Genomic DNA, 27078 nt, shown 5'->3' on the forward strand with positions numbered 1-27078 from the left:
GAATGGACACGGGAATACAGGGTGGAGAGGAGTGTGCTGTCTCATTACGGGGAGACCAACCAGGAGTATACAGCAAGGTGTATATAAATTTTTGTATGAGACTGACTTGATTTGTAGACTTTCACTTAAAAAAAAACACACAATGAAAATTAAAAAATTTATTAAAATACAACTAAGATATGTAAAACTTTAATAAAAACTAATTTCTAAGATATGTATACATATATGAAATTAAGAATTTAGTAAAACACTTATTGCTATTTCTCCATTGTTCTAACTGACCTATTTGGAATATAAAAGACACGGGTACATACAAACCCAAGGTATAGATTCCCAATCTGCTTTCCATTCCACTGCATCTGAGGGATGGAACTCACACTCCCATTAGCAACAGTGACTGAGCCAGCTTATGACTTTTAGTCAACTAAAGGGCACATCGGACCTTCATTCCAAGAGTTGTAACATGGGAAAGGAAGAACACTAGTTTGGAAAAAGTACCTTAGGTGACTTGGGTATTTCTCTCTACAGGATACAGGCTTTCCCAGCCCTCATGTCGCTGCTCTCTGTACTAAGAGTATCAAGGAAACAAGTCTGTAAATTCAAGACTGCAGGTGTTGCTTGTGGTATACAATTTAATGTTTTTTGTTTTAGTAATAACAAATCTTAATGCACTATCAAAATACTTACAATTTTCCTTAAACTGAAAAATGTTCTCATGGGGGCAACCAAGCAGCAATACCCTTATGTCAGCAACTTGAATACTAGTTATATACTGGTATATTTTTTTCATCTTCTTAATGTTTCTATAAACAATCAAAACTTTGTCTACCTCCTCCCTACCAGGCCAGGTCATTTTGAATTCTGTACCTAGAATCAATGTTTCTTCTATTAATAAAGAAGCACTGTAAGTGTGAAAAGATCTTTATTTCAAAGTAAAAAGCACAAAGTCTTACACAGCATATAAAATTAGTGTTACCACTCTGAGGTTAAGGTTAGCAACCTTTCTGGCATATGCAAATTCATCAGGAACTCCCAACAGCCAGATTAAATGGTCTGCAAGTATAGCTGTAAGATCTCGTGGTTTAATTCCTTTTGTCCATCCCAGTGACAAAATTAAAATAGCTAGGTTCCATTTAAAAATTAAAATACCGCAGCTTTTCCAGAGGAACTAGCTTCCAAAAATTGTATCCAGAATTGTTCGTCTAAGATCATATTTTATACCTTTTTATCATTATAATCAATATTTCTGATAACCACAGTATAAGAAACTTAACCTTGTGTAATAGTTTTTCTCATCATGAAATCAAGTGAAACACCAGATTTTTTTCTCTTCACAAGGAGAATATGACTAAACATTACCAACACTTATTTTATTCATATTTACTGATTCTATTTACAGAGAATATTCAATAATCAGAACTAACCATTTATAATACTGTACATTAAATTACAAGTAATATATAACCCTTGCTACAAAAGTTATCTATGTTGACCCCCAGAATAAAAACCGTCTCTAATTAGGAAAAAAACAGAAAATAAGAAAGTAGTCTTCAAATACTAAAAGTCTAGAAGAATTCTCCAACATCTGCTCTCTTATCTCGACATTTGCTCCGAGCTTTTGTTCGGGCTTTGAAGGCTGCAGAGTTATATAAATGCTGAAACGAAAAAAAGGAAAGCATGTGTGGTCAGTGAAAGACTTAGGAATTCTTATAAAATGAAAAAAATCACAAGGGCAAGAAATAAACTGATTTGATCCTATAAAAAATGTTCAAAATGCACACACACACATGCAAAATGGGGGGTGGGGGGAGAATAACAGATAATAAAAGAGTTAATGATTATTCTGTGTTGGAAAAAAAGTATCAAATCAAATATGTAAAACACCATGAAAATTCCAATGAAAAAGTGAACAAAGGGCATCAACATATTTAATCTGATGATCGAAAAGACAAATTACACACTAATGTGGAAAAAAAAAAAATGTCCAACCCTGGGGTCAGTTAAAATAGCAAGGAAAAAAAAAATGATTAAGTACCATTTTTGTACCTTTTAAACCAACAAATTATTTAAATTATGAAGTCCAATCCTGTTCAATCTGCATAATAGCTATGTGCCTTCAGCCAGTTTTGAAGACATTAGAAATGACAGAATAACTTTGGAAGGTATTTGGCAATAAACCCATGCCATCAAGTTGATTCCAACTCATAGCTACCCTACAGGACAGAGCAGAACTGCCCCACAGGGTTTCCAAGGAGTGCCTGGTGGATTCAAACTGCCAACCTTTTGGTTAGCAGCTGTAGCTCTTAATCACTATGCCACCCAATACATACCAAAAAGTCACATTCTAGCCCTCTACCCCCATGTAGAGAATTTCTTACAAGAAATAATTCTAAAGAGAAATATAAAAATGTTAATTTTTTGACAGTTTGAAAATACCTAAGAATCAGTTACGTGATCATAAATACAAAGGTTTTATAAAAATATTATTAAGCACTTCACACACACTGGATGGTTATAATTTAAAAAACAAAAATTAGGGTCTGCAAGAATACAGAGAAATTGGTACTCTCGTATATTGTTGGTGGGAACGTAAAACGGTTAGGCTGCTGTGGAAAATAGTTTGGAGGTTCTTCAAAAGTTAAACATACGAGTACCATACAATCCAGCAATTCTACTCCTACGTATATACTCAAAACTTGAAAGCAGCGACTCAAATAGATAACTTGTACATCAATCAAAGTTCATTACTGCACTATTCCTACTAGCCAAAAGACAGAAACAATCCAAGTATCCATCAACTGATTCATGGATAAATAAAATGTGGTATATATCTATTCTTCAAAAGTTAAACATATGAGTACCATACGATCCAGCAATTCCACTCCTACGTATATACTCAAAACTTGAAAGCAGGGACTCAAATAGATAACTTGTACATCAATCAAAGTTCATTACTGCACTATTCCTACTAGCCAAAAGATAGAAACAATCCAAGTATCCATCAACTGATTCATGGATAAATAAAATGTGGTATATATCTATACAATGGAATATTTTTCAACCATAAAAATAAATGAAGTTCTGACACATGCTGCCACATGGATAAACCTCAAAAACATTGTAAGTGGAAGAAAAAAACCACACACACATATTGTATGATCCCATTTATATGAAACATCCAGAGTAAGTTAACCAAAAGACAGGAAGCGAATTAGTGGTTGCCAGCGGCTGGGTGGAAGGGAAAAGGAGAATGACTGCTTAATGGGTATGAGATTTCCTTCTGAGCTGATGAAAATGTTTTGAAACTAGGTAGAAGTAATGGTTGCACAACATTGTGAATGTACTAAATGCCACCAAATTACACTTTAAAATGGTTAATTTTATTTCAGTAAAATATATATAGTCCTAGCCTTATGACATAATCAAGTTACAACAAACTGCATGTATGACTTTTTTTTTTTTGGTATACCTTATTGTCAATAACATATACTACACTGCTGTTGGTGTTAAGTGCCATCAAGTTGGTTCCAACTCATAGCGACCCTAGGTACAACAGATCAAAACACTGTCTGGTCCTGCGACATCCTCACCATCGTTATGCTTCAGGCCATTGTTGTAGCCGCTGTGTCAATTCATCTCATTGAGGGTCTCCCTCTTTTTCACTGACGCTCTACTTTACCAAGCATGATGTCTTTCTCCAGGCATTAATCCCTCCTGATAACATGTCCAAAGTATGTGAGACGTAGTCTCACCATACATACGTTGAAATATATCTGTATGTTTATACGTAATATTTCCAACCCCCAAAAATGACGATTGGATTTATAAAGATACTGATGATAAAATGCAATAACAATGAAAACTAAAAAAATGAGGCATTCAACTTACATCAGAACCAACTTACAACAGAGTCATCAGAACTGAACCCCGTTGTAAGTCAGGGACTACCTGTACGTATATGTACGTGTGTATAAAATTAAGGGTATTTAAAATGTTAGATGAAAATATGTTAATTACTATTTAATGTTACAAACTCTGAGCACTTCAGTTCCTAGCTTATTAAATGAGTTTGGTACTTACTAAGCAGGCGCAGTATCTGATACAAAAGAAGCACTGTCTTTACTTTTAAATATAAAAACCCACAGAATAAACGGAAACAAAAATGAAAATAATTTCTGTACTAAGATAGTAGGGTTATAGCTAAAAAGATTTCATTAAAAACTCCTCACAATCTAAATCCAGTAAAACTTCTAACATTTAGTACAGCAATTGTGTGTGAGAAACACCATGAAAAACTAAAACTTCACGTATAGACAGAAACCACTAAAATACCTTTCTTTGAGATGTTTAGTGTTTTGTTTTAGTCATTACTATTATTTTTATTAGTGAAACAGAATTACATAAAAATCTCCTAATTTCTGAAATATCAAAGTCACCCCCTATTTTGTTATATATGTTACAAATATCACAGGAGAAAGATGTGGTAGTCTGGTTCCACAAAGATTTACAACCTTGGAAACCCCATGGCACAGCAGACCTACTCTACTCTGTCCTACAGGGTTGCTATGAGTTGGAACTGACTTGACAGCAAGAGCTGTGGTTTGTTTTGGTTACGAATTTTTGTCAAGTGAATAAACGAAAATAATTTCTTGAGCGATATATTCACTCATCAAATATTCAATAACAAATGACACGTTTTAAGACAATGAATTTACCAAATATTATTTAATTGGTTTTCACCGACATTAAGAATATCAAATAAAGCTTACATACTGGTTGTTTAGTTCTTTTAAAACCAAAACCTACCCTTTCAAAACGAGAGATCTTCATCGTTTTAAGAGTTGCAGCATCAAGCATAACCGGGGGACCAAGTTCAAACACATTGCGAAGGAATTCATTTGACTTATGTAAAAAGAAAAACAAGGTAACGTTCAGTATTAAATATCATAGCTCTTTTTTATACTAAAGTGAATCTGTTTAATAAAAGTTATGTGGAACTTGTAAGTATGAACTTGTCAGTTATTTTGTTTTTCAGTACGAGATCAAATTGTTTTCCAATGCCTTAAATTCAAAAAAGCTATGTCAAACTATTTGATTTCCTATGAGATTTCAATAGCTGAGGTCTAAATTAAAGCTACTCCATGCTATACATTGCAAAAAAAAAAAAAAAAAACAAACTCATATTTATTCAATTTTACTTTAAAAAATAAATTTACTCTTTTGTATTAAGCTGAAAGCATTTTGGATATTTGAATAACTTGAAAAGCTAATTACATTAAAAACTGCTCCCTAATTTAAAAGGGAATGTATAGAAAGGATGTCATCCACTTACCTGCAGGTGGTACTGCATCCCCGACCCAAGAACCTCTTTAAAGGTGTCATAGGTGTGTTTTTTGACCCAGCAATCAATATACATGCGTTCAGGACCAAATTTAACAGTTTCTGTTGGAAAATCCCGTTCCTAGCCAACAGAAGAAGAACCAAAATTATAAGCAGCACTAATATGGCCTACAAAGATCCTATGTAAACACAATTTCTAAACAGACATACAAACGTTAGGATAAACAAACAGTACAGTTTACATTGATACCTTCACACCCGAGATGTGAACAGACTTAAAGGTACTGGCCTATATGTTAGAGCACAGACATCTATTTAGCAGTGGTGGACTGAAGGCACAACTGAGTTTGGAAAAATATTGGCGACAAAACTATCGCGGATTTTTTTTTAATTTCATTTTAGTCACAACAAATTTGAAAAAGAATCAAAATGGGGGAGGTTTGCAGGACAGGTCAAAAGACAAGGTGCCACCACTAGGCAATGGGTGAAGTGGTGCACAGCAGGGATCTAGGAAACGAAGTGAACAGACCAAAACAAAAAGGACAAAACAACTCGAGGTCTAAGAGTAGGTTCATTAAGAAAATGAGAGGTAACTCCTGAGTTTAGATTTCAGAGATGGAACAATTCTGCCAGAATCTACTTCTAAGGTATAACCATAACGAGTGTGGCCCCAGTAAAACGAAGTAAACGTCATTGAACAAATAGAAAGTATGGTTTTTCAAATGGATAGAGAAGTCACCCAGAACGGAGGCAGAACTTGGTAGGAAGGCAAAAACTGGTTCCTTAAAACCAAAGACTCAAAGAAGAAACTAGTCTACAGAGCTAAAAGATCACACAAGCCACAGTCTCATCTATCCAGAGACCAGAAGAAGAACTACATGGTGCCTTGGCTGCCACAACTGATCGTTCTGACCAGTGACACAACAGATGATCCTAGACAGAATGGGAGAAAAATGCAGAATGAAACTCAAATTCTTAAAAAAGACCAAGCTTACAGCACCAGTAAAGACAGGAAGAACCCTCAAGACTATCACCCTGAGATACCCATTAGGCTGTACCTGAAAGCATACCCAGAGGTCACCTCTCAGCTAAATAACAGATTGATTCATGAAATAAACACTATCACCCATGAGCACTGTGCTCCTTTGAAAAATCATCTATAGGAGACAAAAAGGTCAACATTTATCCTAAAGATGAGAAAGTAAGGGGGGTAGGAGGGACAATAAAGCTAGATTAATGGAAGCAGAACAGAAATATGGAGAATATTGACACATTGTGGAAACCCTGGTAGCACAGTGGTTAAGTGCTACAGCTGCTAACCAAAAGGTCAGCAGTTCAAATCTACCAGGCACTCCTTGGAAACCCTATGGGGCAGGTTCTACTCTGTCCTATAGGGTCGCTATGAGTTGGAATCAACTCGACGGCAACGGGTTTGGTTTGGTTTTTTTGACACACTGTAAAAAATATAACCAATGTCACTGAACAATATGTATAGAAATTGCTCAACAGGGATCTAATTTGCTGTGTAAACTTCTACCAGAAAAACAATAAAGTATTAAATTAAAAGAAAAAAAAAAAGCTGGTTGCTCAGTTCTTTGATAAATGAATACGAAAGAGTAACCAGGAAGGGGGTAATGGCAGTCACAGGGATGGCAGAAAGAAGGCGATGGAGCTTCTCAGAATAATCACTGCTAAGTGCTGAAGCTGGCCTGGCTTAAGGGACTCACTATGTTTCTCAGGTCCTGTTGTCCTTTACAATCTATTACCCAGAGGGGATGTATCAAGACAAAATCTGAAATAGGTCTAATCCAGAATATTAAGGACATGTGATCTTTAGAGGCTACAATATCTCCAAAATCCAAATATAGGAAAAATTTAGTTACCTGAGAAAACAGCTTGTCTAATTTGGGGTTACTGCCACACTAGTTAAGGGGGCAAATTCAATTCTTAATACTGATGTCTACTCAACTTAGCAGGGGTTTGTTTGTAGGATTATAAAATCCAAAGTACAAAATATTCTTATAATGCAATAAGACGCAGCATAACCAGAAAATTTAGATTCTAGAGGTTCTGTATACTAATTTATATCTATTTTATTTTTAAAAAGTAGATTAAAATGAACCAAGTAGTTCTTAAGCAGAGTACATATGAGAATCGCTGGAACATTTCTAAACTGGATCTGGGCTAGGGCCTTAGCATCTCTTTTTTAATTCCCATTCTAAATTTTCACACACACCTCAGGTTGAAAACCACTACAGACTCAATGATATATTTATCCTTACAAGAACTGTCATATCAAATAGTAATATCTTGAGAAACTTACACTTTAAATCCAAGAAATATTTCTTAGCTAGCAAAAAAAAAAAAAAACATACATATTATTATATTATAAAAAAGTTTAGTATCCTCCACAGTGACACTGCCTTCGTCCTAAGCTCATTTTAGCCATGCACTCCATTCCCTGAAGGTTTCTAATTCAATTTACTTTCCCTGTGTATTGAAGCAGGTTAGAGGACTATAGAAGGAATTCAAGCATCAGATAATGACTTTAAGTGACCTTGTAAAGATGCTGAGATTTGTTATTTTGGTTTTTAGCACCTGGCCTTCCTGGGAAGAGCACAAAGGTCTTTGTTTAAAGGTAACGAAAGCCAAATTGTACACAGAGGGGTAGGTGGTAACTTACTACATTCACAAAATAAACACTATTTAAGTACGTATGTGCTAAGCAACACTGCTTACGTGATGTCAAGTACACCAAGGTGAAATACATTTTATCACACTGAATCTTTTAATTTTTTTTCAAACCTAAAAAGCAAATGTACCTCTATACATCATTATTAAATTTTCCTGTGTTTAAAAATAAGAAGTTTTCATTTATGTCGTTAAAGCCTTGCTCAGCGAGTTTCTGTCCGGGGTGACAGAACAATTTGGAAATAGTAGTGATGGCTGCATAACACGATGAACACAATATCACTGAATTGTATGTGTAAAAAATGTTGAAATGGCAAATGTTTTGTTACATACATTAATGCCAAAACAGAAAAATAAACTCTGCTCAATGAGAAAATTATCTTGATGAAAGGTGAAGCTCCATCAACAGAAGTAACCCAACTGTCAAGGTTAGCCTGCAACAATCTCATTTCAAAATGAGTACCTATCAACGCATTTAAGAGGCCTACCTCCACCGCTCTCAGAACATCTCTGAACACCGACCGCTGCTTTCTTTTGTCCACTTTGGCCCGGTGCTTATTTCCATCTGTAGCCAATGCCCTAAGCATCTGGGTCAAAGACTCCATGTCTTCATAAAAAAAGTCCTGGTCAAGAGAAACAATTTTGTTTGGTGGTTGTACTTTTTCAAACTCTTCTAGAGCCAACAAAGAACAGTTCACTAGGCAAATAACCCAGCAGTGCTGCAGAGAGCAACACAAATCTTCAAGCCGTCTAGAGATCTTGGCCCACAGGCACACATAAATACATGCATGAAACTATGCACTAATTTCATATAGAAACGCTGACTGCAAATCAATTAACATTCCCCTTCCAAGTAGAGCCACAGGCATTTAACAAATGCTTATTGTGCTCCTACTGTACACAAGCTATTACTGGAATTTCAAACAAGTTCAGTGAAGACAGATATCCACGTATCGATACAGTTTCTATCCTTTGGCTGCTCAGTTTCCGAACCCCACATCCCCAGTACTCCAATTATTATTTTTTGCCTGAAGTGTAACTTATACGTAACACTTCTTACAACACTTAAATTTCTAACTTACTGGCCATATTTCAAAGAGCACAATAAGGCATTTATACCAGATGGATAACTAGGATAATTAAAGTGCTTAAAGTAAAGATACTTGAAGCAGCTCTGGTGGCACAACGGTTAAACGCTCAGCTGCTAACTGAAAGGCTGACAGTTCAAACCCACCCAGCCGCTCCATGGGAGAAGGACCTGGCAATCTGCTTCTATAAAAACTGAAGCCTAGGAAATGCCATGGGCAAGTTCTACCATACAATAAAACTATACTCTGGGACATATAAAAAATGGGCTCCCAGAGACATAAACGAAAACCTTAATTCTTATCAACAATAAAACAGCACAGTTGTGACTAAGGGACACTCAAAAAGTCCTAGATTAGAATTCAAATCTACTTCTCATTACACCAAGTTTTTAAAATTATAAATCATGATGGTTGTAAAGACTAAGATGATAAATACAGTCAAATGAACTATGAAGCATGAACTGTTATATCAATATTCTAGATTTAATGGACAGCTCTTATTGTTATGATATAGCCTTTTTCAATCTAATCCAATACAAATGTGGCAAACAGGTCAGCTAAAGGTCATTACTTCATACTTAAATAACCGCTACAATAAATTAAATGGTTTTAAAATGTGACCAGAATTAAGGTAACAAAATGAAACCACAGAAAACTCCTGAGGTTTAAACAGAGCCCCCCTGATTAAATCCCTGAACAAGGTGAGTGTAGGTTGAATAGTGTACTCCAAAAATTCATGTCCACCCAGAACCTCTGAATGTGACCTTATGTGGAGATAAGTTGTAGGTATACTTGGTTAAATTAAGATGAGGTCATACCGGATTATGGTAAACACTAAATTCAAGGACTGGTGTCTTCGTAAGGAGGCCATGTAATGACACACACAGGAAGACCACCATGTGATAACACAGGCAGAGACAGGATTGCTGGTAATCACCAAAGGCTAGGAAGAGGCGAGTAAGGATTGATTCTTCCCCAGAGCTTTCAGAGAGATCATGGGCCTGCCAACACCTTGACTTCAGACTTCTAGCCTCCAAAACTGAGTCATAAATTTGTAGTTTATTATGGTAGCCCAATACGAGACTACAAATTCACAGAAAATTATTCCAAAAACTAATGTGTCTATATAAAAGCACTGATTTTATATAAAATGAAACAAACTGAGCCTTCTGCCACCTATTTTAAGTGCTGTGAAATAAAAATCAAATGGAAGTAAATAGGAAAACAGATTTTGATCTCCCCGCCCTCTCAATTCCCTGCAAAACACTGAACATTATTTCTTAAATGGCTTTATCTCTAGATATCTCTTTATCATTACCTCTTGAGCACAAAGAGTTTTATTCCTTTCATTCCCTGCTGAGGCAGAATACCTGTGTCAAGGTATGGAGACATTTTTACATAGGGTCAGTTATCCTATAAACAAACAAAGGCAGGAAGGGGGAAGAATGCTGAGTTTCCCTTTCTGGAAGTATCGACTCCAAGTTATTTAAGGTTTGGTCCCAAGGACTATGTTTAGTCTCTGGACTACCTTTTCCCTCTCTCTACTATCCCGTCAGGTCAGATGGGGATGAAATAAGAAGTGGCGAAGGTCTGCCTATACTATATTTTGGCGTATTTTCCCAAGTCAAGCTTGAATCAGCACCTCATGAAGCCTTCTCCCACCCAAGATCTGTAATCTGCCACCATATAGTCTTTGTTTTATTTTAAGTTGTCCTAAAGTTCCTAAAAGGCCACTCCTAGACTATTGGTGGGGAAGAAGCACTATTCAGCTCAATAATAGTATAGGAGAAGCTACCACTTGCCTTGTACCTAGCGTGTGTTCTCAACAACCCCATGAGTAGAGAAAGTTACTATTACTCTATTACTATCTCCATTGCACAGCGAGGCATAGAGAGGTTGCCCAACGTCATCCAACTAGTAAGGGTGGGGAAGATTTGAATCTCGGCAATGTGGCTCCAGTGCCTACTGTTATCTACTCAGTTATATGGCAAACATGCATAGCAAGCAACGAAAGCTCTCATAAAGTATTAATTTCAACTTGGGACAGATATTATTAATATTTCACCAATTCTATCTTTAAAAACCAACTCGAGAGGCAGTTCTCTAGAAGTTTCTAAGTCTCCCAGACAGAATTCATCACACATCTAGATTCCTGGGTTAATATCACAAACCAATTATGCCAGCAAAAAGTTCAGAATAATTCAATGCCACTCATTTGCTACAAGAATTCTACTTTAAAATTCCCTATGTACTCATCAACCCTGGTTTAATTAACTTTTTGAATATCCTGTAACTAAGCCCCATCACACCACACTCTCACTCACACACACACCACACACAAAAGATATGTGGGTTACAATATATGTTTACACAACTTAAACAAACTCAATATGTATAATTTAAATTGTATCGTTACTTCAATTTAAGACGTATTTCAAAAGAAAAAGAAAAGAAATAAATTACTATTTCTATAAGCAAAGAACACAAGATTAAAATTGGGACATCTGGTTTCTTTGCCTTTAGGTTAAGGACCCATTAACAAGCTAAATAAAACTAAATTGCTAGCTAACCTTGAGTGTAGTTTCTCACATAATAAGGAGAACCATTAGCTATTGATGGCATTTACTTACTTACTATTACTACTGGCTATTCTTCCCAAAAGGGGAGGGTAAGAAGGTGGGGAGAGACACTTGACAGTTAAGAGCCTAAACATTTTCTAAACACAGGCCTAGAATGGAATGAGAAAACTAAATATGGCAAGCAACAAGGAACACCATATTAATCCTAACTGGAATTACTAACTGTTAAAAAAACTTCCTAAACTGTAGAAAAAGTTTCATTCTGGAAATATAGACTCTGTCTCAAATTAAAAAGCATCTAGTAAATAATACAAGGTTAAAAATAATATTTCCTGTTTGAGTTTTCTTACTGGATCTTTCTTGTTATCATGATAGCATCTATGGATTCAGTGTGAAGGCAACAAAAGCTGCTTTTCAATTCTAGAAATCAGCACACTACCTGAATCACACATTTAAAAACAATTCCACACTTCCAGCTCTAATATTTGAGGCATTTCTTTGGGAAATCTTTCGAATATAAAAAAAAAAAAACTGCTGTCAAGTTGATTCCAACTCATAGTAACCCTACAGGACAGAGCAGAACTGCCCCTAGGGTTTCCAAGGTCATCTTTATGGAAGCAGGCTGCCACACCTTTCTCCTGTGGAATGGCTATTGGGTTCAAACCATCAACCTTTCGGTTAGCAGCCAAGCGCTTAACTACATGGCTCTCTAATCCTTAGAGGTTGCAAACTAAAGTGCTCAACTGTCCCAGTTCACCTGGGAAGAGGAATTTACTGGGAAATAGGACTTTTTGGTGCTAACAGTGGAAGAGCACTAGGCAAACCAGGATGGATGACCACCCGGCAAACCAGGATGGATGACCACCCTATCACCAACTCAAATACCTTTAAGAGCCAAGCCAATGCCAATGGTAACTAACATCAGTGAGTGAACAGGGTGGGGAGGGACTGCAAAGCACATGCCCCAGTCTAAAGGGCCATGTATGTTTCCACTTTTGGCTTAGAGAAGTTAAACAACAGTGACTGAACTCACCTGATCCCAAGTATATGCTCACTTAATATTTCATCCAACTGTCTGATATTCATTAAAAAGGATGTGTTGCAGGCCGAATTGCATCCTCCCCAAATATATATTTAAGTCCTAACCCCTATACCTATAAATGTGATCCCGTTTGGAGATAGGGCTTTTCTTCTGTTATGTTAATAAGCACAACGGTTAAGCTGGGCTGGTAACAAAAGGTTGATGGTTCCAACCCACCCAACAGCTCCAAGGTAGAAAGACCTGGCAATCTGCTTCCTTAGAGATTACAGCCACAAAAACCCTATGGGGTAGTTCTACTCTGTCACATGGGTTCACTATGAGTTGGAACTGACTTGAGGTGCTTAACAACAATGAAGTCATACTGGAGTAGAGTGCATCCTAAAAGTAATCCCTTTGGAGTAGTCTTACAAAGGTGAGTACAGAGAAAGATGCACAGGGAAGACCCCATGTGATGACAAAGGCAGATGTATCTATAAGCAGCAAAGGACTGCCAGCAGTCACCACAATCTAGGAGGAAGGCCCCATGAAGGAACTGACATAGCCGAAGCCCTGATTTGGATTTTAAACCCCGAGACCTGTAAGGACATATATTTTGGTTCTTTAAAACCACCCACTTTGTGGTTTTCTGTCATGGCAGCCCTAGGACACAAAGTATCTTTGAGTGAATTACCTTACCGTGTCCTATGTCTGCGAAATCCACGCACTTCCATACAGATTAAACACAACTCTCCATGAGCAGAGAACATCCCTAAAATTCAGTTCTATAGATAGCAAAACTTAATAATAATGAACTACACTCGAATATTGCTCTACCAATCATGATTGGCTATGCTCTCAAAAGTATTATACTGCCATTGCCAAGAAGGCTCTTAAGCTGGCCACACTCCAGAGTTATCATCCCATTCTTAATTGTAAAAGTAATGATAGAATAATGGTCTCTGCAACCTAAACTTTTTCCTCTGTCAACTAGATACTTACATTATCCATTCCTCTGGCCAATTCAAACAGAAGTGCCAAAGACTCACCAGCAGCAATTCTCATGTTTACATCATCACAAGAGAGCAGGCTTGGAAGCTTATGTAAATGCCTAGAAAACAGTTATTTATTACTACGTGAACCAACTGGTTATGTCACTAAATGTTATCTTTATAAAATACGAAACTAAAAATACATACATCTCAAGCTTTTTCTTCACTTCATTGATTGGGCATATGGTCAGTAATAAGGTCCATGAGAGAAGGGAGCTGATATGAAGGACTGTATTAGGGGTGCTGCAAATACCATTAGTGTCTTTCTCTTTGAGGTATAACTTGCTGAAGATATTTTCCAAGCACTCTAGAGTTGAATATAGCTCCTAATGCATAAGAATATCAAGTAAGACAACCGTCTTAAATTAGATATGTGCAAATAACTTATGTCAAAGGTTTTAGACTTACGGTAATGTCATCCATGGCAACAAAACAGCAAACACCAAAGCAAGTTGCACACTAAAAAAAAAAAACATGAAAATACAGATAGTTTACAATATTGTACCTTATCAGTTCTACATCTTCCTGCTTTTATAATTCACTGTGAAAATTTTCTCAACTGTACGATCATAGAAGGTCCCAAGCATAGCATGAAAAGAGAAAGAGCGAAACTGAGCACTGGGCCAAGAGTCAAGAGAAGAGGGTTTCAGCCCAGGCTCCATTCCACTATCAAGCTCACAGTATGACTCCACGAAAGTTACTGCACTTCTCTTGGGCCTTTCTTTATCACAGAATTGGAAAGGAGGCAGTGTATACAAAGGAATTACATAATCTCTAAATCCATTCCAGCTCCATATTCTATGAGTTAGATTGCTGGGTTACTCCACTAACTCTATGGGAGTATTCTGAAAAAGGGTAAAATTATCTATCTTCCAAACTGTTTCATTTTCATATGCTTTACAGATGCCGAACAGATCATTTCAAGCTTTAACTCCACTGTAAAGGCACAGATGAGGTTTGGACATTTGCGATAAAGGAGCCTACTCCCTCTATTAAATCTTTTACAATACATTAAATTTGCTATAGGTTTCTAAGGTTTTAAAGCCACTTATATTCGTTTTTGTTTTTAAATAGACTCCAGTATAAAATAAGTTTCTAAAACCATAAAAGAGCAGAAATCTAATAAAATTTAAATACTTATCCTCAAACCTCTCACCTAAAGAAGGAGTTTATTAAGTCAGATTTCACTCATTTCAGAATATGATAAAAAGAGGTTGTGAGAATTCTATAATTGTCCTTTGTTAGGAAAAGGGAGGCTAAACATGAGTACACTTTGAGACTACAAAGGTAATGCTTACCTAATAGACTCAGAACACAATACTTCTACCATCTACTTATAATTTATACAATCTGATTATAACATAAACCAAACCGGTTGCTGAGCTGATTTCGACTCATAGCAACCCTGCAGGACAGAGTAGAGCTATCCCATAGGGTTTCCAAGGAGTGACCGGTGGATTCAAACTGCTGACCTTTTGGTTAGCAGCCACAGCTCTTAACCATTATGCCACCAGGGTTTCCACGCACAGGAGCCATTAATCCACAGAACAACACTTTAACAAATTAATCATATTAAAAGCAGAAATTTTACCAGGAATAACAAGTTAGCACCAACTATATGTACCTCCTAATTAGTCAGAATTTGTAATGTGTGAGATTTGACTAGTCTCCATTTTCCTTTTCTCCATACGTTGTCACTAAAATTCCCTCATGTTGTTAAAAGTATCACTAAAGCTTTAAATCTTTAAAGTCACATTTCATATGCCCAGGTTTCAGCTAGTTCTGTTCCAGAATTAAGGACGCTTGTGACAGTAATCTGCTTGGTGTCACTATTTTATCCATTCTGGTAGAAATTAGACGTTAAAATGTAAAAGCAGCCTCAGCATTATTCTCAGCAAAGAGATATTTCAATGAGTATTTCCTTCTCCTAAAGTGAGTAGCAGAAGCAAGGCCACAACTCTCCTTTTGATGGCAACTCTAAGAGAAATGACACTAAAATTTAAGACCGCGTACATTTAATACGGATTCCTTCTGTTGTTTAAAAAAAAAAAAATCACATTCACGTGCAAACAAAATTCAGTAATTATTCCAAATGTCTACCTGCAAAGTGTTTCCTGTCTTCCTGAGATCACAAAAATACAACCACAGTCCTGCACAATTTAAAAGTTACATGGAATTATCCAAAAAGAGGGAACAAAAAGGTAAGTAACAAGAGCTAATGAGACATTTTAGAACTACAACTATTGGAGCACATAAGATTTCCATGAAGTCACTAACTCCTATTTCTTCTCCTCCAGGGCAAACACAGCTAGACCATTCCCGGCTTCCACAGCTGGGTCAGATGGGCACAGAACTAATGTTCTCAGGCCTGAGCCTCTGTTCTCTTGCTTTCCACATCCAGCTGCTGGAGGAGAGACCTAGAGGTGGAGCAGAGGCACACAGCGGGGGCCTGCCTCCCTGCCAACTCGTATGGGGAGTGAGAATGGCTTTCATGAAGCCACAAAGATGGTACAAAGATTAATGTCATTTACCTTAAATAATACTGAAGACAAAGCTAATTTGAACAATCAGTATTAAATGCCTCAAAGAGTTTCAGAGTTGAACTAGTTCAACTTGTTAGAAAAACAGCTTAACGCTCACATATTACTTTACAAATAACCTGCTAAGAATAGCTCATGTTTCTGTGCTACAGCAAAGTGTGTTCACGTGATCATTTAAATCACTTTTTATTAACCTGTTGCCATCAAGTCGATTCCGACTCATAGTGACCCACTTTTTATTAGCTCACCAAAAATAAAACAAAAAAATTTTAAAACCACAATCTAAAGTCAGATGTTAAGAGTAGTAAATGTCAAAGAGTTAAACCTTTCTCAAACCCCAGAACTACATGAATGTTTTACAAGTCAATTTCAACATCTACCCAAATCCACCTACGTAAACACAGCGTTATGCTTTCTGACAAGACTGTGAGGCCAAGGTAGCCAAAAAAAAAAAAAAGTTTGTCACTAATAAAAAAAGTTCCCATTTTAAGCAATTATCCACTCTCCTATTACATTTCTTAGAATAAAAAATAAACACCTAATAAACATTAAGTATCTAGACTGTTTTTTCAAGTTCCAGTCCAAAATTATTCTACAATCATCCTAAGTAACTCGATATTGTATTTAATATCAGTATATTATATTCAACTTCAAAAATATAGGAATTTACTCTCTAGGAGATGCTCTATGGAACATTCTTCATCAGAATGTCTGGGTGTCATGCCTAGCTAGATGTATAAACATAAAAATCTTAAATCTTACACTTACAGTTTGCCTAGTCTGGATACTCATTGTTCCATCAGAAATTATTTTCTTTAGGACTGGTCCAAGAGTCTTTAAAATCTCTTCACTTTCAATTCCGGGGCCCAATTGAATACAAAGAACACACGCTAACGCTGCAGCTGCACGTTGCTCATCACTCTTACCTAGAAAGGAGGTCAAAGCACAACTATGACAAATTATTTGCAGTAGGCTAACTTAAATATAGCTTACAGAACAGCCATTCCCCGAATCCGCTTCACTTCAAAATATCGGGTACCATTAATGAAACCCATGCTACGCCCCAGGCTTTGACATAAATTGGGAAGTCAGTGAAGTTAAGAGTTGAAACTTTGGAAACAGAATTCATTCAAACCCTGGATCCACAACGTATTTGTCAAATGATCTTCGTTATTCTTGTTCTCTAGTTTATCCATAAAACAGAGATTAACGCCTACCTCACGGTGGTACCAGAACAGTTCAACAAAATGTTTTAAGCCCATTTCTACCTTCTAGCTCCTTAATGTGCCCATATGAATAGTGCTCAAGTAGCCCATGAATTAATCTCTCAAGCATTTCTGATGTACACAGCCCGTTCCTTAAAACACTACGAAATATGTTTCTATTAAGACAAATGTAAATTAATCCTTTCCAGAACTGTTTTACACCAAAGAATTTGGGCAAATATTAAACTTAAATCTTACATGATAAGTTACAGAATTATAAAACATGAAGATCAAAAGGAAATTTTTAAAGGTCACCTAGCCTAACTACGCATTTTAGGAGACATTTTCAATGTAAAACACCTTTAACAAAGCTATTGTTAAATCTTTAAAACATTGGCTGTGCTATCAACTACACAACTAACAAGTTATGCAACCAGAGACCAGTCTTCTCACTCTTCCTAGCCCTTCCTTTATTTTGCACAGCGAGGGGTGGATTAGATCAACAGTTTAGATCATGACAAAGCTTTCACCTACGGCAAAATGAGGAAAATAAGGATATAAAAGCTAAGTTCATTCAATATAAAGGAGCATGTATGCTTCCTGGAGCCCTGGTGGCGCAGTGATTAAGAGCTTGGCTGCTAACCAAAAGTCAGCTGTTCAAATCCACCAGCTGCTCCCCCTTGGAAACTCTATGGAGCAATTCTACTCTGCCCTATAGGGTAGCTATGAGTTGGGTGACTCGACAGCAATGGGTATAACAGGTATGGGTATGCTTCCTACATTTTGGTGCCTGGAATATTGTTTTAAATAAAACAATAATAATGGCAGAAGGCAACTATTTCCATAATGTCCTTATACTTGGCAAAATAAAGTCAACTGGTAGCCCCGAATCTTTTTAATTTTGGTGATTCCTGAAGTTGAAAAGTCTGGTAACACTAATTCTCTCAGGTCTCTCATTCGTAAAAGTTCTATGATTACAACAATACAAATTCTGCAACTCTATTACAAAGTTCTAGAATTCAAATACACAAGGTGAGATTCTATAAAGTACACGTCAATCCCGAATCTGTGAAACATTTCATAACATGGAGGAACCTGGAAGGCATTATGCTGAGCAAAATTAGTCAGAGGCAAAAGGACAAATATTGTATAAGACCACTATTATAAGACCTTGAGAAATAGTATAAACTGAGAAGAACACATATTTCTGTGGTTACGGGGGGGGGAGGGAAGGAGGGTGGGAGAGGGTTTTTTACTGATTAGTTAGTAGATAAGAACTGCTTTAGGTGAAGGGAAGGACAATACTCAATACATGGAAGGTCAGCTCAATTGGACTGGACCAAAAGCAAAGAAGTTTCCAGGATAAACTGAATGCTTCAAAGGTCAGCGGAGCAAGGGCAGGGGTTTGGGGACCATGGTTTAAGGGGACTTCTAAGTCAATTGGCAAAATAATTCTATTATGAAAACATTCTGCATCCCACTTTGAAATGTGGCGTCTGGGGTCTTAAACGCTAACAAGCGGCCATCTAAGATGCATCAATTGGTCTCAACCCACCTGGAGCAAAGGAGAATGAAGAACACCAAGGTCACATGATAACTATGAGCCCAAGAGACAGAAAGGGCCACGTGAACCGGAGACTTACATCATCTTGAGACCAGAAGAACTAGTTGGTGCCCAGCCACAACCGATGACTGCCCTGACAGGGAGCACAACAGAGAACCCCTGAGGGAGCAGGAGATCAGTGGGATGCAGGCCCCAAATTCTCACAAAAAGACCATACTTAATGGTCTGACTGAGACTAGAGGAATCCCTGTGGTCATGGTCCCCAAACCTTCTGTTGGCACAGGACAGGAACCATTCCTGAAGACAATGCATCAGACATGGAAGGGACTGGACAGTGGGTAAGAGAGAGATGCTGATGACACTTGAGACTGTGTTGGCATCTCCTGTCTGGAGGGGGGATGGGAGGGTAGAGAGGATTGGAAGCTGGCAAAATTGTCACGAAAGGAGAGACTGGAAGGGCTGACTCATTGGGGGAGAGAAAGTGGGAGTATGGAGTAAGGTGTATATAAACTTATATGTGACAGACTGACTTGATTTGTAAACGTTCACTTGAAGCTCAATAAAACTTAAAAAAAAAAATTATACGTCAATCCACAAGTATGATCAATGTTTTAAAAAAGAGCAAGAGGACACGGGATAGATATAATACTTGAATTTTAGAAAAATGAAGTAGGATTTTTTTTTTAACACTTTTTATTTACATTTGACACAGGCTTTCAAGCCTTTCTAACAAGAGGATGGCAATCACCTTTCCTGATGTGACAGAAGATGGCAATTCACCCCAATCCTTCCTATTTTCAAACTGTTTATTACATAAACAAAAACAAAGTTTCTACCAAACCTCATTTTGAGTTCTAACAAACACAGTGTATTTCCCGACTATGTAAAATGTTACAAAGAGCAAGCCAATGCTCTAGTGGCATTAACAAATGCTACTGCAAGGAAGGTAGCAAATTCCTTGTAAGTTCTATGCTTGTGACTCAAGAACAAGGGCGTTACCTTTTTTTAGGCAGCGTTCAATGCTATCAGTTAAAGTCATTCTTCTTTCCAAAATAAATTCATAAAGCATTTTTGAACACATTGCATTTTTAATACCTTCAAGAGCTGCCTGCCTTGTCTTTGCACTGTTGAAAGCAAAAAAAAGAAAATCCAATTGGAGTGTACCATCAAAGACTTTTAAAAACATTAGCTTAGTGCTTCCTTCTAATTTTTTTCTATCTATAGATTTCTTATCTAATTGTCACCCAGCTCTAAGAATTCTTCTATAATTTAATTTTCATTTACAACTCAGCTTATTACACAAAAGATGTGAAGCTGCCTTATATTATGGCCTTTGTCTATTAGTTTAATAGCCTTAATTTTACACGATGACATATTCCACAGTTCCAATGTATAAAACATGTTTCTCTACATTACACTAAGTAAAACATTTTTAATAATACAAAAGCCTAAAAGTCATGTTTGCATATTCTAAGCCTCTTAATTCCATTTGTTTTAAGTCAATTCTGGAGCTACTACGAAGGTAGAAAATAATTAACTTTGATATTTTTTGTCTGTAACAAGATTAGTGGGCAGGAGGCTTAAAGTAAAGTTTAGCTGTCCTTTCTGGTTGAAGATTAACTTTTATTTCAACAAATCCACTTCAATTACTATCAAATACAGTTATGCATGCACTACTATGCTAGAATAATGACTAATTTGAGTCAATCTAAATTTGGGTGGCACTTTCATGCTTCAGATCAAAAGTCCAGAAGGAAAGGAAACAATAAAACTTCAAAAGTACACAAATCATCCTCTAAGGGAAAACGTACTGTTACATCAGAGAGCTGCACATATTAAATATATAAGATGGCTCACAAGAATCATCCAGATAAAGAGTTCCCATTACGTCCTACCTCTTATCCAGCGTCAGGTCAATAAGCCCCTTCAACTTGTACTCTAAGTCCTCTTGAGTTCCTTCCTCATCAAGGACTTCTGGTCCTAAGGAATAACACAAACCAAGCTCTATAATTTAAATAGAAAAAAAAGGCAGATGGGAACACATAACAGTATACCTCAGGCACAAGAATCCCTTCAACTAAAATATCCTTTTATCTAAAGTTGCAAGTAATTTAGAAATCATACCATCTTCAGCAAAACTAGAGGGATCACTGTAACCACTGCAATGGCTCATTGTTTCAATTGACGCATCCTCGTCACTAAAAGGTTGAACATTTCGATGCTGGCCACCTATAAAGGAAAAGAAGAAAGAGTAGATGATTTTTTTGCCATATGTGCAAATATTTACCTCGGGAACTTTTAAATTTACAGAAACACAGTAGTAAACACCCAAACTTATTTTTTAAAAAGGGATGGCTGTATTACAAAAGACCATACTTACATATTTTTAAAATAGGTGTCATTTCACGTAGCATGTATTTTGGAGCACCAGTTACTAACAATACATATCAACTCCAGAAACAGATGAGTCACCCAGTCACCCAACTGGGACACCAGTTTCTGATGATGGAAAAACTGATACATAAAGACGGAAAAAAAAAAAAATCACTTCCAAACTATGACTTCAAATCATGAAGACAGATCCAGAAATAGAATTACGATGCCATGGATCATCATTAAGAATAAAATATGAGATATATTTTCCAAAGACAATTGCTGTGCTGAGTAAACATAACCTAAGTGTCCTTGAGTTGAGCCTGTCTTTTGTGAAGGGAATGCAGGAGAGAGAAAAGCCGAAGTCAAGATGACTTGAATTGAGGAAATTAAAAAAAAAAAGCTTGAACCAGAACTTTTAGTATTTGATATAAAAGTCTGTTAGATCATCTTTAAAATAAAACTTTCAACATATCCAACAACTTAAAAATATAAATTCTGTTATTAATAAAAAACTGCAATCCCTTTTTTAAACTAGAATCTTTCAGCTTCATTAACGTAAGGAACGTATAATCGGTTATTTCTATAGGGATTTCAAAAGGAGTGTGCAGTCATGAATTACACCGAGCGTTTAGTTAAAACACATCCCAAATTCTGCCCCTAATGTGACCTTGAGCAAGTCACCGGATAGACCTCTGAGCCCAAGCTCCTTAGTCAGTAAAATGAAAGACTGCACCAAATATCTCTTTGTTCAAGAAATTCATGACATGGTCTCAGGGAAAATCTAGTTCAACTGGCATAACAGAGTTTATAAAGAAAATGTTCTACATTCTACTTTGGCGAGTAGCATCTGGGGTCTTAAAAGCCTACAAGGAGCCATCTAAGATACTCCACTGGTCTCATCCCTTCAGGAGCAAGGGGAATAAAGAAAACTAAAGACACGAGGGAAAGATTTGTCCAAAGGACTAATGGACCACAACTGCCACACCCTCCACCAGACTGAGTCCAATACAACTAGATGCTATCTGGCTACCATCACTGATTGCTCTGACAGGGAACACAATAGAGGGTCCCAGACAGAGCTAGAGAAAAATGTAGAACAAGATTCTAACTCACAAAAAAAGACTAAACTTACTGGACTGACAGAGACTGGAGAAACCCCGACAATATGGTCGCTAGACGTCATTTTAGCTCAGTAATGAAATCACTCCTGAGGTTCACCCTTCAGCCAAAGTTTAGACAGGCCTATGGAACCAAATAAGACTAAAGAGGCACACCAGCCTAGGGTCAAGGACCAGAAGGCAGACGGGGACGGGAAAGTTGATAATAGGGAACCCAAAGTCAAGAAGGGAGAGTGTTGACATGTCGTGGGGTTAACCAATGTCACAAAACAATGTGTATTAACTGTTCAATGAGAAGCTAGTCTGTTCTGTAAACCTTCATCTAAAACACAATAACAAAATAAAATTGACTTTTCTCCATGAAAAAAAGACACAGAGAAATTCATGACATACTTATTATTTTAAAATCAGCTTAAAATATTCCTCTAAAGGGAATAAACTGTACCAATCAAAGCAGCAAAGAGTAACAAATAAGTAACAAAGCCAAGACCCCAAAACTTCTTCAGAGTGCTTTAAAAAAAGACATCTTTAAGACAAGAAAAAAACAAAGAATCACAAGTCTTTCTAAAACATAAATGGCTGTTTCAAGGGCTCTTGACAATTTTCTGGGCAATGCTTGCTAATCATCTGATTAACTTTTACTAACATTTATCACAAATAAATTGACTTTTTTCCTTTTTCATACTCAGCCTACTTCCAAAAAAAGTACTCCTATGCCTGCCAGCTCTTAGTCAGCTCCCTTCTCTTAACTAATTTTTCTCAATGGCTTCTCTCAAAGACTCAAGGCCAAAGGGAGGATAAAAAATTCAAGAAAATAACCCTGTACAAATGCCTAACTTCTTGTGAATAGCACTCAAGGTGATGGCACTCTTTAGTCACCTAAGGGCCCTGGGTGGTACAAAACAGTTAACACGCTTGGCTGCTGAACAAAGGTTAGAAGTTCAAGTCCACCCAAAGGCACCCTGGAAGAAGGGTCTGATGATCTACTTCCGAAAAAAATCAGCCACTGAAAACTCTGTTGAGCAAAATTCTACGCTGACACACGTGGGGTCACCACGATTTGGAATCAACTCAACGGCAACTGCTGGTGGGGACACTACTAACATGTTCTTGTTCCTTCTTTAAAATGCTCGCTCTTTCAACATTACTAAGAGCTCTGACAGAGCTATACACAGGAAGCCAGAGTGCCAACCCCCCAAAAAGAGGCATTTAAATCAGACCAGGAGGTCAAAGGAAGCTTCTCTGAGGTCAATCTTTATTATGGATGGATGAGAACAATTAGGGAATGGGGATAAAAAACAAGTCGAAACGGTCCCATATTAACTTATATTCTCTTGCGTTTAAAAAAAAAAAAAAAAAGCACTCATTGCCATGAAGTCGATTGCGACTCATAGCAACCCTATAAAAAGGCAGAGAAAAACTGCCTTCTAGAGTTTCCAAGGAGCAGCTGGTGGATTCGAATGCAAACCTTTTGGTCAGCAGCTGAACACTTAACCACTGTACCACCGTGGCTCCATTATCTTGTGTAAGAAGTGGATTTTATCAGCTTTCTAGTACCCACTGTTAATTTTATTTAAAAAAAAAAAAAGTTTTAAAGGAAAACCCATTAAGGCGATAAAGTTGATTGTATATGTGGAGATATCTCCTTGAAATCCCATTTCTTCTATGTCATTTAAAATTACAGTAAAGTGGCTGGCAAGTAAGCACAAGTTTGTATGTAATAATTTTCCAGCTCAACTATTTTTTTATATCTTGAATAAGTAAGGCATTCGTGTGGAAAACATAAAAAAGTAAATCTCGCCCTCATGCCCTCCCCAGTTCCACTCACCAAAGTCAACCAGTTAGCCAGTTCTAGTGTAAACTTCCAAAGGTATTCCAAATATACACAGCTTTATAAAGTAATCCAAGAATTCTTCTCCATTTTCTTTACATGCCAAAATTCATGTTTAAAAGTATCTTTTCTATTGAAAACAAAATAATAGAAAAGGCAGCAATAAGGCTGATGAAAGGCCACAAAGGAGCCTTGATGTAAAATCTGAAGGGCAATAAGGACAGGAGGCATAAAAAAAAGTACAAGGAAGATCTGTCAGGGAGGCTTCAGGAGGTAATAATGGCTGCACCATGACTTCTAACCTAAAAAAGAGCCCTGGTGGCACAACGCTCAGCTGCTAACCCGAAAGGTTGGTGGTTCAAACCCATCCAGTAGCCCCATGGGAGAAAGACCTGGCAATCTGCTTCTGGAAAGATCACAGCCAAGAAAGCCCTACAGAGCAATTCTACTCTGTAACATATGGGGCCGCCCTGAGTCAGAATCAAATGGACTGGCAATGGGTTTGTTTTTTATAATTCTAAGGTGGCCATCGATAACATAATTACCATTTTCAAAATAACTTTAGCTTGCTGCTTTTCCGTTATTTCTATTAAGCAGTTTAAACTTCTAAGTTTAAAGAAGAATAAAGTTAAAAAGGATCTTCTAGATAGAATTCAAATGTTTACTTCAGATGAGGAAAAACTGAAGCACAGAGAGCAACTAAATACCACAACAAACTGTTTTACACGTCGATCAAAAATAACGAACTTATGAACATCAACAGCATTCAGGTGAAATCAAGAGCAAAAAGGAAAAATCTGGTTTTCTTTTTACCTACCTGCAAGCAATAAAAATCTATTCTTACAGTCAGTTATTAGACCTGTAGTTCATGATCACAGGTTTCAGTGAGGCTATAAATCTTTTCAAATGCCAGTTTCCAATCATCTTTAACAAGAAAATTGGCTTATGTACTTTCTAGTGAACAAAGGCGTATCATTCTGAGGATCCAAGTGGCATGATGTGGTAATGCCTGAGGATACTCCATTATTTAAATCTATGATCTCAACCAATTACTAGATGAGATGATCTTTAACTAGTATACGTTAATACTCGATTTGAGTTTGGTGGCGTGTGCTGTAGAAGAGCTTTCCGCTTGGAATCCTTTCTTCTTTTCCTTAACCATATGGTTAGTAACTTGAGAACCATAAACTCAGTTAAGCACCTACCCATCCATCCAGAAAAAGCTTTAGCTTTGCTGTCAGGAGACCACAAAAAAAAAAAAGAATCCCTAAACTTTTAGCCAATTGCTGTCTGAGCTCTTCACTACCCCTGCCTATTCCGGACTCGCTCCACAGGACCTAGAGAATGCAGCACAAAGCCGAGCAGGAGGTCGCGCCGGCTGCTGCATTAGGGCTTGAGGCTTCGGCGGGTGCTAGGTAGGGACAGGAGCAGAGCGTGGGCTCCGACAGCGGCCCCGGCCAGGTAGACGCACGGGACAAGCAGGAAGGCGGCGGGATGGGGATGCCAGGCGGGCACCTCTGCGTGGCACCGGCCCCATCGCGCAAGGCCCATGCCGCGTGACGCTAAAGCTCGTACAAACTGGCCGGACGTTCCCCAATGCGCTGGGCGGGTGGCATTCCTGAGAACTCCATGTTGGCGCCGGCGGGTCAGAGACGGCCAGTGACAGCATGAACGCCAGCTTCAAGATCTGCCCCAACCTTAGTCAACGAGAACTCGGGAGAGCGCGCCCCGGCTTCTGACGACAGCTCCTCCCCCACCCCCCGCCACAGATCTCAACTCCGGGGTCCAAAGAATACTCGCTTCCTCCCCGCCCCCACGGCCGGTGTCAAGAGTGGGGTTCGCACGCCAGATCCAAATCGCGCGACGCATGCCCCCCAGTGCACGCTGGGAATTGTAGTTCGCCAACAAGCTAGACGCCCTCGAAACCACAAACGCCCGAAGGAGAGAGAGAACTACAACTCCCACTGTGCCCAAAGATAGGAGACTGGCTGGCCCAGCCGGCAACCAGGATGCTGGCGGCGAGGATATCCCATTACCTGCTGCCGCCGCCGTCGCTGCAGCTGCCCCTGCGCCGCCGCCACCACTGCCACCGCGGTGGGGAGTGTTCCGCTTCTTATTCTTCGGCATCGTGGGACACCCGGTGCCGCTTGAACTAGGAGATTAGCGAGGATCAGCCAATGGAGCTGCACTTTTTACTTGTGCGTCTGTGCGGCAGGCGACTGAGAGGCGAATCTTCGACTAACAACAGAGGCGAGAAGCGGCGGGGGTGAGAGTGGGCGGTGGCGGCAGCAGAAATCCCCGTGAAGAGCTGTGATCGGAAACGATACATGTTTCTCTTTAGCGCGGGAGCTAAGGCGGGGCAGGAGAGGCCACGACGCCTTAAGTACCAAGACTGCCGTCTGTCGTCACCATATGTAGGCGGGACTCGAACGCTCACTAGCCAATCCCTATAAATCGCCCCACCAGACTCCTACTTCCGGCAGCCCATGGAGCGCTACTACCTGTCCCATGCTTCAAGTCTTCCGTGAGCGCTCAGGAAGCAAGGCTTCGTTGCCGCACTGAGTGCTGGGAAATGTAGTAGGCGTGGGGGCGCCAGCTTCCAGTGCTTCCAGCCGGCTTCCGTGCTCTCCTGCCTCCATTCTCGTGACTCCTCTCCCGTTTGGGGGCGGTTCCTGC

At 38.3% G+C, this 27078-nt stretch overlaps 1 protein-coding gene across 2 annotated transcripts; it reads right to left on the reverse strand.

Moving 5' to 3' along the window:
- Nucleotides 1-228: 228 nt before the first annotated feature.
- Nucleotides 229-26782, reverse strand: IFRD1 (interferon related developmental regulator 1). Of its 2 annotated transcripts, none has more exons than XM_049893619.1 (12): nt 26439-26782; nt 21202-21306; nt 20973-21057; nt 20077-20201; nt 17077-17234; nt 14177-14227; nt 13916-14094; nt 13719-13827; nt 8520-8654; nt 5333-5461; nt 4807-4902; nt 229-1655 (listed from the first exon to the last, which is right to left on the reverse strand). In XM_049893619.1, exons 1-12 carry the CDS (start codon nt 26527-26529, stop codon nt 1566-1568), a joined length of 1353 nt encoding a protein of 450 aa, XP_049749576.1. In that variant the 5' UTR covers nt 26530-26782; the 3' UTR covers nt 229-1565. The 2 variants fall into 2 exon arrangements, with proteins under 2 accessions (XP_049749576.1, XP_049749577.1); XM_049893620.1 differs by having other exon boundaries at nt 25220-26531.
- Between the last annotated feature and the right edge of the window lie 296 nt (nt 26783-27078).

The sequence above is a fragment of the Elephas maximus genome, chromosome 8 (genome assembly GCF_024166365.1).
Source record: "Elephas maximus indicus isolate mEleMax1 chromosome 8, mEleMax1 primary haplotype, whole genome shotgun sequence".
Taxonomy (NCBI): domain Eukaryota; kingdom Metazoa; phylum Chordata; class Mammalia; order Proboscidea; family Elephantidae; genus Elephas; species Elephas maximus.

What these genes read in the sequence shown, in the direction of transcription:
- IFRD1 (XM_049893619.1), bottom strand. Translation starts at nt 26,529, where the DNA reads ATGCCGAAGAATAAGAAGCGGAACACTCCCCACCGCGGTGGCAGTGGT. An exon ending in TGAACGCTGCCTAAAAAAAG is followed by an intron (nt 17,235 to 20,076) that starts GTAACGCCCTTG and finishes CCTCCTTTCTAG; the next exon opens with GTAAGAGTGATGAGCAACGT. An exon ending in TTGCCATGGATGACATTACC is followed by an intron (nt 14,095 to 14,176) that starts GTAAGTCTAAAA and finishes CTTATGCATTAG; the next exon opens with GAGCTATATTCAACTCTAGA.